Source organism: Panthera pardus, unplaced genomic scaffold (assembly GCF_024362965.1).
Source record: "Panthera pardus isolate Hobbes unplaced genomic scaffold, ASM2436296v1 HiC_scaffold_7, whole genome shotgun sequence".
Classification (NCBI taxonomy): Eukaryota; Metazoa; Chordata; class Mammalia; order Carnivora; family Felidae; genus Panthera; species Panthera pardus.
Window position 1 is genome coordinate 60,677,192 of NW_026527002.1, and position 18,772 is coordinate 60,695,963.

Here is an 18,772-nt window from a genome sequence, read left to right on the forward strand (position 1 = left end):
TGGTTTTTACCAACATAAAAAGTAGAATTAATACCAATTCTTCACAAATTCTTCCAACAAATAAAAAAAAATGAGCATTTTCCAATTCATTTTATATTTCAATATTTCACCAATAGCAAAACACAAAACTATCACAAGAAAATAAAACTACAGGTCAATATACCTTATAAATATAGATTCAAAAATCCCTGCTCTTACTACTAACAAACTGAACACAGCAAGATATAAAAAAATTATAAACCATGGCAAAGTCAGATTTATCCCAGTAATGAATTCTTGACTTAACATTTGAAATATAATCAAAGTAATATACCATATTAATAGAATAAAGGACAAAAACCACCATATGATTATCTCATTAGATGCAGAAAAAGCATTCAACAAAATTCAACAGCCTTTCATTACAGTGTTCACCAAACAAGGAATAGAAGGTAACTTCTTCAACTTGATAAAAAGCATCTATGGAAAATCTGAAGCTAACATTATACTTAGTGGTAAGGCCTGAAAGCTTTCCCCTAATATCAGGAACAAGACAAGGATGCCCATTATCACCATTTCTACTCAGCAATTTATTGAGTGTTCTAGCCAAGGCAAACAGGCAAGACAGAAATAAAAATGAAAATAAAAGCCATCCAGATTGGAAAGGAAGACATAAAACTTAACACCACGTGCAGATAACATCAACTAGTATATAAAAATCCTAAGGGATCCACTAAAAATCTTTAGAGCTAATGAACAGTTTCAGTAAGGCTTCAGGTAGCAAGATAATATCCAAATAATAAATTGTATTTTTATATGGTAGCAATGACTAATCTGAAAATTCAATTAAGACAACAATTCAGTTTATAATAGCATGAAAAAGAATAAAATACTTAGGAATAAATTTAACAAAGTACAAAACTTGTACACTGAAAATAACAAAACACTGAAATTAAAGAAGATTTAGATCTTTATTTAGATCAATGCAAAGATATCCCATGTTTGTGTATTGAAAGACAATTTTAAGATGGCAATATTCTCCAATGTAATGTAGAGGTTCAGTGCAATCAGTACTAAAATCTCATCTGCCTTTTGAAGAAATTGACAAGATAATCCCACAATTCATATAGAAATAAAAGGGGCCTAGAAAAAGTGAAACACACTTGAAAAAAAATATTTGAAATCATTTCCTGATTTCAAAAGTTAATATAAAGCTACAACAAATGACAGCTAAATGTAAGAGCTAAAACTATAAAACTCTTAAAAGAAAACACAGGCATAAAACCTTATGACCTTGGGTTAGGCTATGGTTTCTTAATATGGCACCAAAAGCATAAGTGATAAAAAAATAGATAAATTACAGAGCATCAAAATTAAAATCTTTTGTTCTGAAAACAATACAACGAAGAAAATGAAAATACAAGCCACAAATTGAGAGGAAATATTTGCAAATTAAATATATCAGAATATATAAAGGACAATTACAACTCAATAATAAAAAGATAAATTGGCCAATTCAAAAATAGGCTTTGGATAGACACTTCTCCAAGAAAATATACAAATGTGTAATAAACACATGAAAGATGTTTAACATCATTAGCCATCAGGGGAAATGCATGTCAAGACCACAATGAGATAGTACTTCATACCCACTAGGATGGCTATAATCAAAAAACCAAAAACAAATGTTGGTGAGGATACAGAGAAATGATAGCTCTCAAGTATTGAATGTGGGAATGTATAATAACATAGTGTTTTGAAAAACATTCTGGCAATTTCTACAAAATGTTAAATATAGAGTTTCCTTATGACCCAGGAATTCTACTGCTAGGTATTTTTTCAATAAAAATGAAAACATACTTCCAAAAAAGCTTGTATACAAATTTTCATAGCAGCATAATTCATTATTATGAATAAAGTAAAAACCCCAAATCAAAACCACCTAAATACCCATCAAATGATTAAAGAAAACGTTGTATATCCATGCAATGGAGTGTTATTTGAAAATAAAAGGCAATAAAGAACTGATGTATTGATACTTTCTAAAACATGGATAAACCTTGAAAACATTATGCTAAGTGAAAGAAGTCATTCATAAAAACCACATGCTGTATGATTCCATTTATATGAAATGTCCAGAATGGGAAAATTTATGGAGGCAGAAAGCAAATTAGTGCTTGCCTAGGGTAAGGTTGTATGTAAGGAGATTGGGACATTGGGGAAATATTGCTAACGGGTACAAGGTTTCTTTTTGGGATGATGGAAATGTTCTAACTTATGGTGATGGTCGCACAACTCTGCAAATATGCTAAAACCCATTAAGTTGTATACATAAGTGGGTCATATGTGTGGTATATGAATTATACCTTAATAAACCTGTTTCAAAAAGGAGAGGGTAACTGAATTCCTGTTCTGGGATAAGAAATTACATCTGATGCTGCAAACATTTCTATTCTCCACTCCCTCTAGCTTTCCCCTCAAAACACTTCTTCACATCACTCATATATTTCATAAATATCGAATCAAGTATAATCTCAGCAAATATGTACTGATATTTACTGTGTTCAAGACAAGGTCCCAGGAGCTGAATACTTAGGACTCTTTCTAGTGCAGACAGAGCACAGTGGTTGATAAGGGGAAACGGGCCAGGAACAGCTAAGGGATTTATGACTGTTTTCTCCTTCTTTGACATTTATCCTCTCCTTAGGATTAGAGAATCAAGCCCTGGGGTCAATTAATACAAAACTGATGATTTGTATGATTTATTGTCATTGGAGTAGAATCTAGAATGATAGATGTGGACAAAGGGGCAACAAAAGAAAAGCCTGCTTTTTGTTTATTCAAGCTCTGTTATAAAAATGCTTAGCCTAAAAGTTATTTCACAGTAAAACTTGCTTTATTCTTTCTCAAGAACAATGACAATAATGTAGTTTGTGAAAATGGTAGACTAACTTAAAAATTCACATTTTTTTGGTGCATTTACCTTGTTCCAAACACACTTTGAAATATTTATATGAATTAACTAAAATATCACAGCTGCCCTGTGAGAGAGGTGTTATCATTATCACCATTTTGCAGTGAGGAAATTGAGGCACAGAGAGGTTAAGTCATTTTCTTACAGTCATATGATTAGTGAGTGGTAAAGCTGGGAGGTGACTTAGCAATGGGATGTCAGAGCCCAAATTCGCAGCCCCCTCGCTGTGCTGCCAGTCACTCAGCCCATCTCTGCAACTGGTATTCCCTTATCCTAGCTGCTGTAACCAGAAATCCATGAGCCATCCTCCGGTCGCTCCCCTTCCTCATTCCCCCTTAACTGATGCTATTGATTAGTATGTCCTGTGGATCCTACGTCCCAAATAGCACTCAAATATGGCTACTTCTTCCCATTTACTTTGTCACCGCACTGGTCCAAATCATCAGCCTCTCTGCTTCAGCCAAACGTGGTCTCCATGTTTTGCCCCTTTATACTCAAACCTTCCAAGCATCACCCAAAGTGATCATTTTAGAAATGTGAACCACCTAATGTTACTTCCCTGCTCAAAACTTGCCAACTTCCTTCCTGTAGAATTTGAAGAAAAGTAAATCCTTTTTTATTATTTTTTAATGTTTATTTTTCAGAGAGAGAGAGAGAGAGGAGAGACAGAGACAGAGCATGAGCGGGGAAGGGGCAGAGAGAGAGGGAGACACAGAAACAAAAGCAGGCTCTTGGCTCTGAGCTGTCAGCACAGAGCCTGACATGGGGCTCGAACCCACTAACCGTGAGATCATGACCTGAGATGAAGTCTGGCGCTTAACTGACTGAGCCACCCAGGTGCCCAAGTGAATCCTTTTTTAATGGCTCAGAGTTGTGCATGAGCTAACATCTGCCTACTTCTCTGACATCATCCAATGTTACTCTTTCTTCACACCACAGTGACCACATATGTAGTTCCCTTTCCGTCAAGCCAAGCTTTTGAACAAGACAATCTCTTTCTTGCCTTTGTGCCCTTGCCCCAGCAACACCCTCCACTTGATGTTTCTCTTGCATGTAGGTCTACTCCCGGTTACCCTTGAACTCACCATGGCAGTATCTCTACAGAAGTGCACCCCCATTACCACTCTGTTTAAAGCAGCCCCACCTTCCCTCACCCAGTCACTGCCCATCATACCACACAGCCTCTGAAACTATCTGCTGGCTTACAGTTTGTGTCCCTCTGCTAGGATACAAGCTTCTTAGGTCAGGAGCTTAGTCTCAAAGACTATGGTGTCATTAGCACCTCTGATAGTGGAGGCATGCTGCAGGCATGCAGCACTTATCTGTTGAATGAATGAATGAATGAATACATGAAGTGTGGGAAATGCATGGTGGGACCCAAGCTTTCATCTCCTGTTCTAACAGTCATAGTGACTGGAGGTTCTTGGGAGAAGTGATGTGAAAGTACAAAATGGGATTGATTTTATATGGTCAACATATGAAATAAGAGGGTGAAAAGTATTACCAGCTCTATTTTTAGAGACATAGAATAAAGGAGTTTAATGTCTATCATCAAGCAAAAATGAAATACAAAAGAAAAAGAGAGGCTTCCCCAAGATTACAAAACAAAGCTCCATTTTCTAATTCATATTTTAAGAAATAAACTCAAATTTGTAGGCTATTACAAGAAAAATTTGGAATATTTCCCTATTTCTCCTGTTTTTCTCCCCCATTTTTTTTCTTTGATACTACAGTAAATTTTTTTGCTCGGGTCTACTATTCCTATCCTTCTGAGCTTCAACCATCTTTGAATTTGTGGGAATCTATGGTAATTTATTCACAATTCGTTTTTTGATGCATCATAGCATTTGCTTTTTAGAACCTTCTTAAAATTCTTAGGATTCACATCATTTTTTATATCAAGAGCCTATTCTGCATCTATAGGTACCCAGGCCATTTTGCTCTAATGAGGTGATGAGAAATGTATTTTAATTTTGGATTTCAAGTTTGGGGAGGATTATGGACACTTTTAGGAGCCCAGAGAAGACTGTGGGATCCTGCATCCCCTCCCCCCACCATAAAACACACACAGACACACATATGAACACATTGCATCCAATTTCAATGGACCCTCTGAAGCCCACCTTTGGATCCCCTGCTTAGTACCTCGAAGAGCAATCTCAGCTCAGAGTAAATCCATATTGGTTAATCTCAGAGTCTGGGACAACAAAGCAGGGTTTAAAAGTAAGATTGGCCAGATTCCTTGTACTTTTCTTCTTGTGGCATTGCCCAGAGGCTGCACCCTTAGTGGGATTCCTGCCTTGGTCTGCCTTCTGCACTGCTCCAGAATAAGTTCTTTCTCCTGGTCACCACCTAGTTTTCTCTGACCACAAGATTCATGAAAAGTATAAAATAAAGCAAAGCTTCCTATGGCTTCAGCAAATCATATGGTCATATGAACAGTGCCAGAACAATTGGTGACCTTGTCTTGGTCATGTTGCCTTCTCTGCACAAAGGAAGGGAAACTTCTATCATGCTTCCTTTTTAGTTCTCATGCTCCTCTGAGTTGATGGCCATTGGTGGCCCACACTGCTACATGACATGTTTTTTTTATTATTATTATTCTAAGGGTATGCATCACATTACAAAGGCAAAGACTTATAGATATAAATATTCTATGTGCCTATTGCCAAATGGCTCCTATTCTAAAAAAGGAGATTATTTGGAACTGTTCAAAATCCTGAATGCTATTAACATCATCAGAATCCCAGTTCTGCTGTTTGCTGGCTATTTGGCCTCGGGCAATTACTTAACCTCTCTGAACCTTAATTACTTCAGCTAACTACAAATCAAAACCACACTGAGATATCACCTCACACCAGTCAGAGTGGCTAAAATGAACAACTCAGGAAATTTCAGATGCTGGCGAGGATGTGGAGAAATGGGAACCCTCTTGCACTGTTGGTGGGAATGCAAACTGGTGCAGCCACTCTGGAAAACAGTGTGGAGGTTCCTCAAAAAATTAAAAATAGATCTACCCTATGACCCAGCAATAGCACTGCTAGGAATTTACCCCAGGGATACAGGAGTGCTGATGCATAGGGGCATGTGTACCCCAATGTTTATAGCAGCACTTTCAACAATAGCCAAATTATGAAAAGAGCCCAAATGTCCATCAACTGATAAATGGATAAAGAAGATGTGGTTTATATATACAATGGAATACTACTTGGCAATGAGAAAGACTGAAATCCTGCCATTTGCAGCTATGTGGATGGAACTGGAAGGTGCTGAGTGAAATAAGTCAGTCAGAGAAGGACAGATATCATATGTTTTCACTCATATGTGGATCTTGAAAAACTTAACAGAAGACCATGGGGAAGGGAAAGGGAAAAAAATGATTACAGAGAGGGAGGGAGGAAAACCATAGGAGATTCTTAAATATAGAGAAGAAACTGAGGGTGGATGGGGTGTGGGGGAGAGGGGAAAATGGGTGATGGGCACTGAGGAGGGTGCTTGTTGCCCTGGGTGCAAGCGATGAGCCACGGGAATCTACCCCAAAAAGCAAGAGTCCACTTTACACACTGTATGTTAGCCAGTTTGACAATAAATTGTATATATATAAAAAAAGAAACTATGGGATTGACTAAATGGTATCTATAATCTTTCCATCTATGAAATGCTAGAATTCTATTCCAGCCTGTAAATAATGCTTTATACTTGAGAAGAGCTGATATATACTGCCTGCTTTAGGAAGTGTAAGTAGGTTCAACTCACAATACAGCTTTGATAGATTGGTAGAGAGTGTGTGCAAAGCTGTGTTAAGAAGGATTCTGGGGGTCAACAGGAACTCAACAGGAGAAAGTGCTGTGATCTATTAACAGTGCTGGTGTGGAGAAGAAAGGAAGAGTTTGGGCATGTGATAGTATTTGAATCTTCAGACTGGCTCATACGCACATACCTAACATTGCTCTTCACCCCTGCTTTTTAAAATTTGTAACACAGGGTCCAAAATCCTTTCAAAGTGGAGTAATTTGTAAGGAAATGCATCAAAATGTATCTGCTTCCTTTCTCCTGTTCCTTTAACATCTCTTAATCACTGCTGGTATAGCTTGGCTGAATAAAAAAGCAAAACCTTTAGTAGTTGAGACTTCAGAAGGAAATTTCTTGCTTGTTCCTTACACTTGATATTTCTTATAGAAGGAGCTGTGAACTGTAACTTCCTATCTAGTTAGCAAATGTCCTTCTATCAGTTCTGAGAATGGGTAGGGCTGTCAGTGAGGTATTTGTTTGCAACCGTGTTCACTTCTTGCTTCTGTCAAACTCATCCATAGTGTGGAACTCCAGCAGAAATCCTTGAATAAAAATCAATGTCCTGGAGAGAAGCCAGAGGAGCTGGACTCAGGAGCCATCTATCACTGCCACAGCAACTCCAAGGCCACAGACAACAGAGCAAGCGAGCAAGTCTATGCCAAGTGGAAACTCTGTGCTGCTTCAGGAATATGCTTCGTTTTCATGATTGCAGAGGCCGTGGGTGAGTATTATTCAAAAAGACTTCTCTGATTAAACTAGCAAACAGACAAAACCCCACATCATTGCAGGAGGGTTACATAAGTTCTTCTTTTAAAGAAAGATTTCATATTTTCTGTAAGTATGGAGTAACAATATGCTCATTGTAGATAAGTTGGAAAATATTAAGAAACAAAATAAAATTCATTACCATCCCACATTCGAATACTAACCTCTAATAACATTGTGGAGTATTTTCTATACAATATATTTTTCTATTCAGAACTCGGTTTTTAAAATATAACTGAGGGCATACTGAATGCTTTTGACCATGCCATCAAATATCCTTCAAAAACATTTTTATGCCTGAACAATATTCTATAATATGCTCCACTGTAATTTACATAACCATGTCTCTACTGTTAGAAATTTAAGGAGTTTTTTTTTTCCCCCTGCTGTGAACAATGCTGCAATGAAAACTCGTGAATAAAACTCCGCCTGCCTCTCTGGTTAATCCCTTGAAAGAGATTCCTAAAAGTGGAAAAATTGATTGAAGGATATAAATATTTTTATTACTTCTTGATTCATACTGCCAAACTGCTACCCAGAAAGCTTAAAACAATTCATATGTCTGCCTGCTGTACATGAGCATTACTGTCCAAATCTTTATCAAAACTTATTTTAATCTTTTATTTATTTTTTAAGCTTATTTATTTACTTTGAGAGAGAGAGAGAGAGCACAAGCTGAGGAGGAGTAGAGAGAGGGAGAGAGGGAGAGAAAGAGAGAGAGAGAGAGAGAGAGAGAGAGAGAGAGAGAGAGAGAGAATATGAGAGTCCCAAACAGGCTCCACACTGCCAATGTGAAGCCCAATGTAGGGATCGAACTCACAAACTGTGAGGTCATGACCTGAGCTGAAACCAAGAGTCTGATGCTTCACTGACTGAGCCACCCAGGTGCCCCTTAATCTTTTATTTATTTATTTTTTAAAGTTTATTTATTTTGAGGGGGTGGGGAGGAGACAACATGCAGTAGCAGGGTTGGGGCATACAGAAAGGGAGAGAGAACCCCAAGCAGGCTCTGTGCTGTCAGCGTGGAGCCTGACATGGGGCTCAATCCTGTGAACCGTGAGATCATGACCTGAGCCAAAATGGGGTTGGATGCTTAACTGACTGAGCCACCCTGGTTCCCCATATTTTAATCTTTTAAAAATCTTTATTCATGTATAGGTGAATATGCTTTATTTTAATATTCATTTCTTTGTTACTGTTAGAATATTTTTTGCAAGCTTATTAGTAATCTGTATTTCACTTTGTTGATGCATTTCCTGCTTGCCTCTTAATGTCTCCTGATCATTTGTTTTTTAGATAATTTATAATGTTCTGTTCTGATCTCTGAGAGCTCTTTATACTGTTAGGATATTGAAATTTTTATACTTGTTATAAGTACTTTTCTAGTTTTTTGTTTACTTTTTAGTTTTTGGTTTGATGTGGGTAAGTTTTAATGTTTTATATATGTAATTGTATGAAACATTCCATTTTGAGCTGATTTCTTTTATTGCTCTCACTACTTTAGTGCTTTGGTTCCTGCCTACTGAGAAGACAAATACCATGTTGTTGTTCAATTTTTTGCATGTAATTTCAAATTATTTTGTGAGATTAAATATTCTCTAAGGACTAAAGATTCTTTTTCTAAATAGTTAACAAAGTTTTCAGCATTATTTATAGAATAATTAATCACTCCTTCCATTGATTTTTGATGTTTTTTTTCATCACTTATCAATATTTTATAAAGAACAGGGTTTGGTTCTAAGGTGGGTTTCATCAATCTGTATTGCTATTCTCTGTTAGTAGTAACATATTTAAATAATGTACATTTACATGTTATAATATCTGTTCTTTCCTTATTATTCCTTGTTTAATAGAAAAAAGGAAAAGGCTACTTATTTCTGTTTATTATTCTAATTGAACACAAGAACCATTGTATTCTGTTCCCTCCAAAATCAAATTATGATTTTACTGGTATGTAAGTTGATTTGGAAACAAAGATCTTTTAAAAATACTCAGTTTTCTCTTCTAGGAACATGGAGTTTCTCCATTTATCCAAATACTCTATGTCTCTCATCAATATCTTGCAATTTTAGTTTGCTTATTTGTTTGTTATAGTACAGGGACAGCCTGTTTCTTGCTAAGGTTATTTACATGTGTTTGTTTTATTATATTTCTTTTTTTCAATAAAAATATGTTTCATATTTTTACCATGTTAAATAATATCTTATGCTAAATCAAATCTTATGTTCAAATAGTTAACTGTTAAGTGAAATGCTTCCTGAGAGGTTAAGTATTTTCACTATGTTAATGAAGTGGGTTTTTTTCCCCTTAGTTTTTAAACGATAAACAAATAATCAAGGATGCTTGTTGACTTTTGTCAAGTACCTTTTCTTTTAAACATATTCTGTTAAAATTTTTTTTGACACATTGCTGGTGTGTGTTATATTCAGAGATTTCCTAATATAGTACAATCTCTGCATTTCTGGCATTACGATGATAATAACTAATATTTATTTAATACTTACTATGTGCCAGAAACTGTGATGAATGCTTTCCATCGTGTTACTTTACTTAATCCTGTTGAAATCCCTGAGAGGTAGGTCTATTATTATTTGTACTATGTAGATGAGGAACCTGAAACACAGAGAGTAAATGTCTCTACTAGAGTACCACAGCTCGTAAATAAGTGGGCAGGCAGTCTGAATTCTGGGGCTCATGTTCATAGGCTCTCATTACATTGCCACTCAAATGGACTGTGGTGGACCATTCTTTCAACGCATTGCTCAATCTGGGCCACTCATATTATCTTTAGGATTTTTTTTATCTTTATTGATAATTGAAATTTAACTATAGTTTTCTGTTATGGGGCTATTTTTCTAAGTTTTTGAATTAGAGTTACACATATGAAAATGAAAAGTTTAGTTTTAATGACACTTTTTATAAGAAAATGGAAACCATTTTTGTAACATTGTAACTATCTCTTCCTTTTTAAGAACTACCTGGTAAGTTGTGTAGCTTTGGAGACTTTCTTGGAAATAATTTTTAACATATGTTTGTTTGCTTCTTCCTCATTTATTGATGTACTCAAAATTTCTACTTCATGAGTAAGTTTGGGTCATTTGTGTTTTCCAAAGTCAGCCATCTCAATGAAATTTTCCATCTTATTATCATACAATGGAACATGACAATTTAATACTAAAACTCTCTAACTTATTCTACTTTCTCATTTTAATATTGTTTAAATATTTTCTTTTCCTTGATTTAACTTGGTAGATGTCTAATTTATTGATATATCTATTTATCGAATATATTATTATCTAATCTTTTTTATTTTTAATTCATAATTTTGCCTTTAAAAATATTTGTTACTTCCTCCATCTTTCTTCAATGTTGTACTCTTATTGCATGTTTTAATATCTTGAGTTATATCCTTCTCTGATTATTTTTATCCCATATTTTTATTAATAATAAAATTATGTTTAGCTATGCACTTAGTCTAAAAGTTTTGACTTTATTATTTATTTGGCTTAATATTTATTTATTTTAAATTATTTGAATTTATATATTATTTTTGAGTTTATTTTATTTTATTTTTTAATGTAAAAGGAATACCAGAAACTACCTGGCATATAGTATCATAAGCTATGACTACCCTATTACCACTATTACCGTTATACTGTTACTAATTTTTTGCCTTCATTTTCTATTACACAAGAGGCGGACCAAATTAGTAATTATTTGAGACTGGAAGAAAACAGAACTTGCTAACTTTTTTTTGTTTGTTTGTTTTTCTCATTTTTGTTTGTTTTTTGTCTTTTGCACTATCATAGATAGCAATCAGAATTAATTGGTTTCTTTTTTTCTGCTTTTTGCATTTATATTTTTTTATATTTTTTTATATGAAATTTATTGTCAAATTGGTTTCCATACAACACCCAGTGCTCATCCCAACAGGTGCCCTCCTCAATGCCCATCACCCACCCTCCCCTCCCTCCCACCCCCCATCAACCCTCAGTTTATTTTCAGTCTTTAAGAGTCACTTATGGTTTGCCTCCCTGCCTCTCTAACTTTTTTTTTCCCTGTCCCCTCCCCCATGGTCTTCTGTTAAGTTTCTTAGGAACCACATAAGAGTGAAAATATATGGTATCTGTCTTTCTCTGTATGACTTAATTCACTAGCACAACACTCTCCAGTTCCATCCACGTTGCTACAAAAGGCCATATTTCATTCTTTCTCATTGTCAAGTAGTATTCCAGTGTATATATAAACCACAACTTCTTTATCCATTCATCAGTTGATGGACATTTAGGCTCTTTCCATAATTTGGCTATCGTTGAAAGTGCTGCTATAAACATTGGGGTACAAGTGCCCCTATGCACCAGCACTCCTGTATCCCTGGGGTAAATTCCTAGCGGTGCTATTCCTGGGTCACAGGGTAGGTCTATTTTTAATTTTTTGAGGAACCTCCACATTGTTTTCCAGAGTGGCTGAACCAGTTTGCATTCCCACCAACAGTGCAAGAGGCTTCCCCTTTCTCCACATCCTCTCCAACACCTATAGTCTCCTGTTTTGTTCATTTTAGCCACTCTGGCGTGAGGTGATATCTGAGTGTGGTGTTGATTTGTATTTCTCTGATTAGGAGTGATGTTGAGCATCTTTTCATGTGCCTGTTGGTCATCTGGATGTCTTCTTTAGAGAAGTGTCTATTCATGCCTTCTGCCCATTTCTTCACTGGATTATTCGTTTTTTGGGTGTGGAGTTTGGTGAGTTGTTTATAGATTTTGGATACTACCCCTTTATCCGATATGTCATTTGCAAATATCTTTTCCCATTCTGTCAGTTGCCTTTTAGTTTTGTTGATTGTTTCCTTTGCAGTGTATAAGCTTTTTATCTTCATGAGGTCCCAATAGTTCATTTTTTGCTTTTATTCCCTTGCCTTTGGAGATGTGTCAAGTAAGAAATTGCTGTGGCTGAGGTCAGAGAGGTTTTTTCCTGCTTTCTCCTCTAAGGTTTTGATGGTTTCCTATCTCACATTCAGGTCCTTCAACCGTTTTGAGTTTATTTTTGTGAATTGTGCAAGAAAGTGGTCTGGTTTCATCCTTCTGCATGTTGCTGTCCAGTTCTCCCAGCACCATTTGTTAAAGAGGCTGTCTTTTTTCCATTGGATGTTCTTTCCTGCTTTGTCAAAGATTAGTTGGCCATACTTTTGTGGGTCTAGTTCTGGGGTTGCTATTCTATTCCATTGGTCTATGTGTCTGTTTTTGTGCCAATACCATGCTATCTTGATGATTACAACTTTGTAGTAGAGGCTAAAGTCTGGGATTGTGATGCTTCCCACTTTGGTCTTCTTCTTCAATATTACTTTGGCTATTCGAGGTCTTTTGTGGTTCCATATGAATTTTAGGATTGCTTGTTCTAGTTTTGAGAAGAATGCTGGTGCAATTTTGATTGGGATTGCATTGAACGTGTAGATAGCTTTGGGTAGTATGGACATTTGAACCATATGTATTTTTCCAATCCAGGAGCATAAAATGTTTTTCCATTTCTTTATATCTTCTTCAATTTCCTTCATAAGCTTTCTATAGTTTTCAGCATACAGATCTTTGACATCTTTGGTTAGGTTTATTCCTAGGTATTTTATGCTTCTTGGTGCAATTGTGAATGGGATCAGTTTATTTATTTGTCTTTCTGTTGCCTCATTATTAGTGTATAAGAATGCAACTGATTTCTGCACATTGATTTTGTATCCTGCAACTTTGCTGAATTCATGTATCAGTTCTAGCAGACTTTCAGTGGAGTCTATTGGGTTCCATGTATATTATGTCATCTGCAAAAAGTGAAAGCTTGACTTCATCTTTGCCAATTTGGATGCCTTTGATTTCCTTCTGTTGTCTGACTGCTGATGCTAGAACTTCCAACACTATGCTAAACAACAGTGGTGAGAGTGGACATCCCTGTTGTATTTCTGATCTCAGGGAAAAAGCTCTCAGTGTTTCCCCATTGAGGATGATATTAGCTGTGGACTTTTCATAAATGGCTTTTATGATGTTTAAGTATGTTCCTTCTATCCCAACTTTCTTGAGGGTTCTTATTAAGAAAGGATGCTGAATTTTGTCAAATCCTTTTTCTGCATCGACTGACAGGATCATATGGTTCTTATCTTTTTTATTAATGTGATGTATCACATACATTGATTTGTGAATGTTGAACCAGCCCTGCAGCCCAGAAATGAATCCCACTTGATCATGGTGAATAATTCTTTTCATATGCTGTTGAATTCGATTTGCTAGTATCTTGTTGAGAATTTTTGCATCCATATTCATCAGGGATATTGGCCTGTAGTTCTCTTCTTTTGCTGGGTCTCTGTCTGGTTTAGGAATCAAAGTAATACTGGCTTCATAGAATGAGTCTGGAAGTTTTCCTTCCCTTTCTATTTTTTGGAACAGCTTGAGAAGGATAGGTATTATCTCTGCTTTAAATGTCTGGTAGAATTCCCCAGAGAAGTCATCTGGGCCTGGACTCTTATTTGTTGGGAGATTTTTGATAACTGATTCAGTTTCTTCGCTGGTTATGGGTCTGTTCAAATTTTCTATTTCTTCCTGTTTGAGTTTTGGAAGTGTGTGAGTGCTTAGGAATTTGTCCATTTCTTCCAGGTTGTCCAGTTTGTTGGCATATGATTTTTCATAGTATTCCCTGATAATTGCTTGTATTTCTGAGGGATTGGTTGTAATAATTCCCTTTTCATTCAGCACCAGGAGGAAGGCAGGCCCGTCAGAGGGATGGATCCACAGGAGCACAGTGTTGGGCGTTTGCGGGGTGCAAGCAAGTTTGGTGACAGGAACTGGTTCCCTTTGGAATTTTGGCTGGGGGATGGAAGAGGGAGATGGCACTTGCCAGTGCCTTTGTTCCCCCTTGAGCTCAGTTCTGTCTCCCGGGTCTCATCCTCTCACCCTCCCCGCTCTCCGAGAGCAGAGCTTTTGACTTGTAACATTCCAGATGTTAAGTCCTGCTGGCTGTCAGAACACACTCCGTCCAGCCCCTCAGCTTTTGCAAGCCAGACTCGTGTGCTCTGCCTTGCCAGGCGGGCTGCCCCTCCACTGCCCCAGCACCCTCCCACCAGTCCATGTAGCGCGCTCCACCTCTCTGCCCTTCCTACCCTCTTCCGTGGGCCTCTTGTCTACGTTTGGCTCCACAGAGTCCGTTCTGCTAGTCTTCTGGCAGTTTTCTGGGTTATTCAGGCAGATGTGGGTGGAATCTAAGCGATCAGCAGGACGAGGTGAGCCCAGCGTTCTCCTACGTCACCATCATCTCTCTCTCCCCCCAGAATTAGTTGGTTTCTTAAACCTATGGAGTCTAATGGCTTGTGTACTCGTATTCAGACTTTTATTTATTTTTTAAATGTTTATTTATTTTTCAGGGAGAGAGAGAGAGAGAACATGCACAGGTCAGAGAGGAGCAGAAAGACAACAGAACAGAGGATCTAATGTGGGCTCTGTGTTGACAAAAGAGAGCCAACATGGGGCTTGGACTCAGGAACCATGAGATCATGACCTGAGCTGAAGTTGGACCAAATGAGCCACCCAGGCACCACTTTTTTTTTCTCTGAATTTTTTGTTTTGTTTTTTTCATTTATTTATTTTGAGAGAGAGAGAGCGCATGAGTGGGTAGGGGCAGAGAGAAAGGGAGAGAGAGAATCCCAAGCAGGTTCCATGCTGTCAGCACAGTGCACCACTCAGAGCTTGGACTCATGAACCATGAGACCATGACCTGAGCTGAAATCAAGAGTTGCATGCTTACCCGACTGAGCCACTAAGGCACCCCTTTTTCAGACTTTTATACTTTTGAAAACTGGAAAAGAACTTCAACTCATCCAGTCCAAGACAAATCCAGGGTTGGCAAATAATTTTCTAGTCAAAGATTATAAAATTAATTGACACCACACAATTTCTAGACCCACAATAAGTCTTTTGAAGGAACCAACTTAATAGCTTGATGAGGTTGCAAAGAATTTACTTTTAGTAGTTCCAATTAGAAAATTCACTTGGAAAAGCTGCTGACACACATGCCAGATGTGTATTCTTTTTTAATTATTCAAATTCATAAGATCATGGACAATACTCTGTTGCTCATATAAGAGATGGACAAAATGGAAAATCTAAAAAACAGAATCCATTCAAAATGTGATTGGAGGGGCACCTGGTTGGCTCAGTCTCAGTCGGTTGAATGAGACTCTTGATTTCGGCCTGGGTCATGATCCCAGAGTTGTGAGATTTAGCCCCACGTTGGGCTCTGTGTTGACAGTGCAGAGCCTGCTTGGGATTCTCTCTTTCCCTCTCTCTGTGCCCTCCCCAGATTGCATAGGTGCTCTCTCTCTCTCTCTCTCTATTTCAAAATAAATAAACTTTTAAAAGTGTGATTTTAAAAGGTGATGTTCTGGAAATTCATAGCTTTCCAGATAAAGTACTGACACCACCCCATGCAAACACAATTCGGTTAGATAAACTGGCTCGTTTTCTCCATTACTTTCTTCCTCTGCTTTCCCCTGAATCCAGGTAGATGGTGAAAACAGATGGCATCTTCTTCCCAGTATGTCTAATCAACAGTCTGAAATGAGATGGTCTCCCATTCATAAAACTCACTTTTCTCCTCATACCTTTCCTATGTCCTGGCATTCTGCTTTAAAATGACATATTTCTAGGAGAGGAGGGAAGAAAAACTATTCACTTGGAGTGAACAAATCAATCTCCCTCTTCCCTCTCATTCTTAATAATTAATTCATCTATGAGTTCTAATCTGGATGTTGTCAGTAAAGGAATTAAATGGATACTCACAGAATCATTTGGAGTTTGAGCTGCATTGATTTTAGGTTGATTTTCCTAAAACATTGCTCTCATCATGTTAATTCTGTCTCCAAAATTCTTTAGTGGCTCCTTCTTGCCTAATTCAGTGCTTCACACCCTTCTCCCTATCCTGGCAAGCACAGGAAATTTTACTGATGACTGGGGTACACCCACAAGGGTGTTGTAGCAGGAAGAGGCTGCTTCAGAGGCTTCCTCTGTGCTAGGTCCCACTTGGCTGCCCCATGTGAAAAGAGATCGGTATGTTCGAAAGCTCTGGCACCCTGGACAAAATGAAAAATTCTTACTTTGACTTTCAAGTCATTCCACCATGTGGCTGCCAAACTGACTATTAATCCTTTACTGCTTCACTACATGACTCTTCTGTTTCAGCTGTTTATTCATTCTATGCAAAATAATCGTGGCACCTTAAAGTCTCTGTAGCTTTTGCTTATGTCTTTTTATCTGAATGGAAAAGGCCTCTCCTCATGCCCCACAATCATCAAAACTCTGCTCATCATTCAAGACACCAACCAGACCTCACCTCCTCCCTAAAGCCATTCTCAATCAGGTCAGAGAATGCAACTGTTATTCTCAGGTTACTTTTGGGAATCTAGGATGTCCACATTCAGGATATAGGATTTGAGACAGGACTTGAAGTTTGTGTAGGAATTGAGGGGTGGCTAAAAGAGGGAGGTAAAAAGAAGGCCTTGCAGAGAGAGGTCCCTGACTATTGCTGTGGTCCAGGAGGTAGTAAATATCAGCCTTGCCTGGAAAGAGTTTAAGTGGGTAGGTCTCAAAAGGACAGGAAATCTGTATTCTTAGAAAGTAATTCAACTGAGGGGCACCTGGGTGGCTCAGTCAGTTGAGCATCCAAATTTGGCTCAGGTCATGATCTCAGGGTTCTTGGGTTTGAACCCCACATCATGCTTTGTGCTGCCAGAAAGGAGCTTGCTTCAGATTCTCTGTCTGTCTCTCCCTCTCTCTCTCTCTCTCTCTGCCCCTCCACTGCTCGCTTGCACACACACTCTCTCTCAAAAATTAATAATCATTTAAAACAATTAAAAGAAAAAAAAAGAAAGCAACTCAAGTGATTCTTGATGCCACTGTAGCGGTAAATATTGCCTATTCAGGAAGCTTCTTCCTACTCACTGTGCTAATTCCATTTCTGGTCCTCCTGGACCAAAAACCTCATGCTCACAGGCAAGGCTGGGTATGAGATTCCAAGCTGGATTATTCCGTCTCTGGGTCTTTTTATAGGGAGGATAGATGGGGGACTCTCTCTATCCTCTGCAAATACTATGCTGTAATGCTATAAACCTGGAGCTTCCAGAGGCCAACCTTTCTTGCTAAGGGTAAAGTAGTCTATCTTCAGTAGGACAATAAATAACAATAGTTAGTGACAGAGCAGAGTCCCTCAAACATTATTTGAACCTTAGGATTAGCCTGCACTAGATCCAACCCCACCCTGATTTGTTCTCAGTTATTTGACCCAATAAATTATCATTTGGTTGTTGTTGTTGAAGCTAGTTTGAGTTAGGCATTTATGATTTACCATTAAACCTATCTAAGAATCTATCTAAGTCAGCGATGTAAGATAAAACACAGTGAATGGAGAATAAAACTAGACTGGTAGTTGGGGGTTCAAGAAAGAGGGTGAAGCCTGGCTGGGGAATCCAGATTAATTCTATAGGCCTTGTGGAATAAGCTGGCATTTAGAACAGGGGAGAACCAGGTCATAGGGCTGTGTTTAGAGAGAGAACTGGTCATGGAGCAGATTGGAGGAAGGAATTAAGGAAGGCCATACGCATCAGCGTGTCCACTCCTAATGGGCCTTTGAGCCTGTTGAATTGGGACTCTTTCTGACTACTTGTGAAAATTACTAGTCATGGAAAGGCCCTAACATGCGCATGTACGCATGTATCCCTATTTGAAAAGGCAGATGTACAGACACTGAGACCTCACAGAAATCAGCTCAAGTATGGCTATTACTGGCAGCAATTGGGAATGGTCAGAGAGAGATGCCCCGATGCAGGACTGTTTAGAGTGTAAAGAGTGGTGGAGAATGCACAACATTGCTAGATTGGAAGAAAGCTGGGGGCTGGCTGGGGAAGACAGTAAGTAGCTCGGCGTACAAAAATTCTCTTAGAGAAAGCTATGGCTGGGGGGTTTGATACCCACAAGGTTTACGGATAAGGGCGCTGGCTTCATACTATAGTCAGGGAGTCTCAGAGCCTTAGGCTACTTATATTCTTTGAGGTTCTTGGTATTAAAAATTTAAGAAGTGTCAAAACACACCTATGTAAACTGTGGTGTGTTTTAATTACTTGTTAAATAATAACTCCATGTGTTTTTGATATGCCACATTATATAGTATAATAATGCTATTCATAAGATAGTTAAAGGATTTTAGAAACATGAATTAATAGCATACAGTAGTTGTCCA

General features: G+C 37.8%; 1 protein-coding gene across 1 annotated transcript in view; it reads left to right on the top strand.

The window, feature by feature from the left end:
• The window catches only part of SLC30A8 (solute carrier family 30 member 8), a 43,204-nt gene that overhangs the window by 5,398 nt on the left and 19,034 nt on the right, over positions 1-18,772 (top strand). Inside the window, exon 2 of the mRNA XM_019460001.2 lies at positions 7,267-7,466. Coding sequence (XP_019315546.1) covers positions 7,267-7,466 — 200 coding nt within the window. The remainder of the gene's footprint in view (positions 1-7,266; positions 7,467-18,772) is intronic.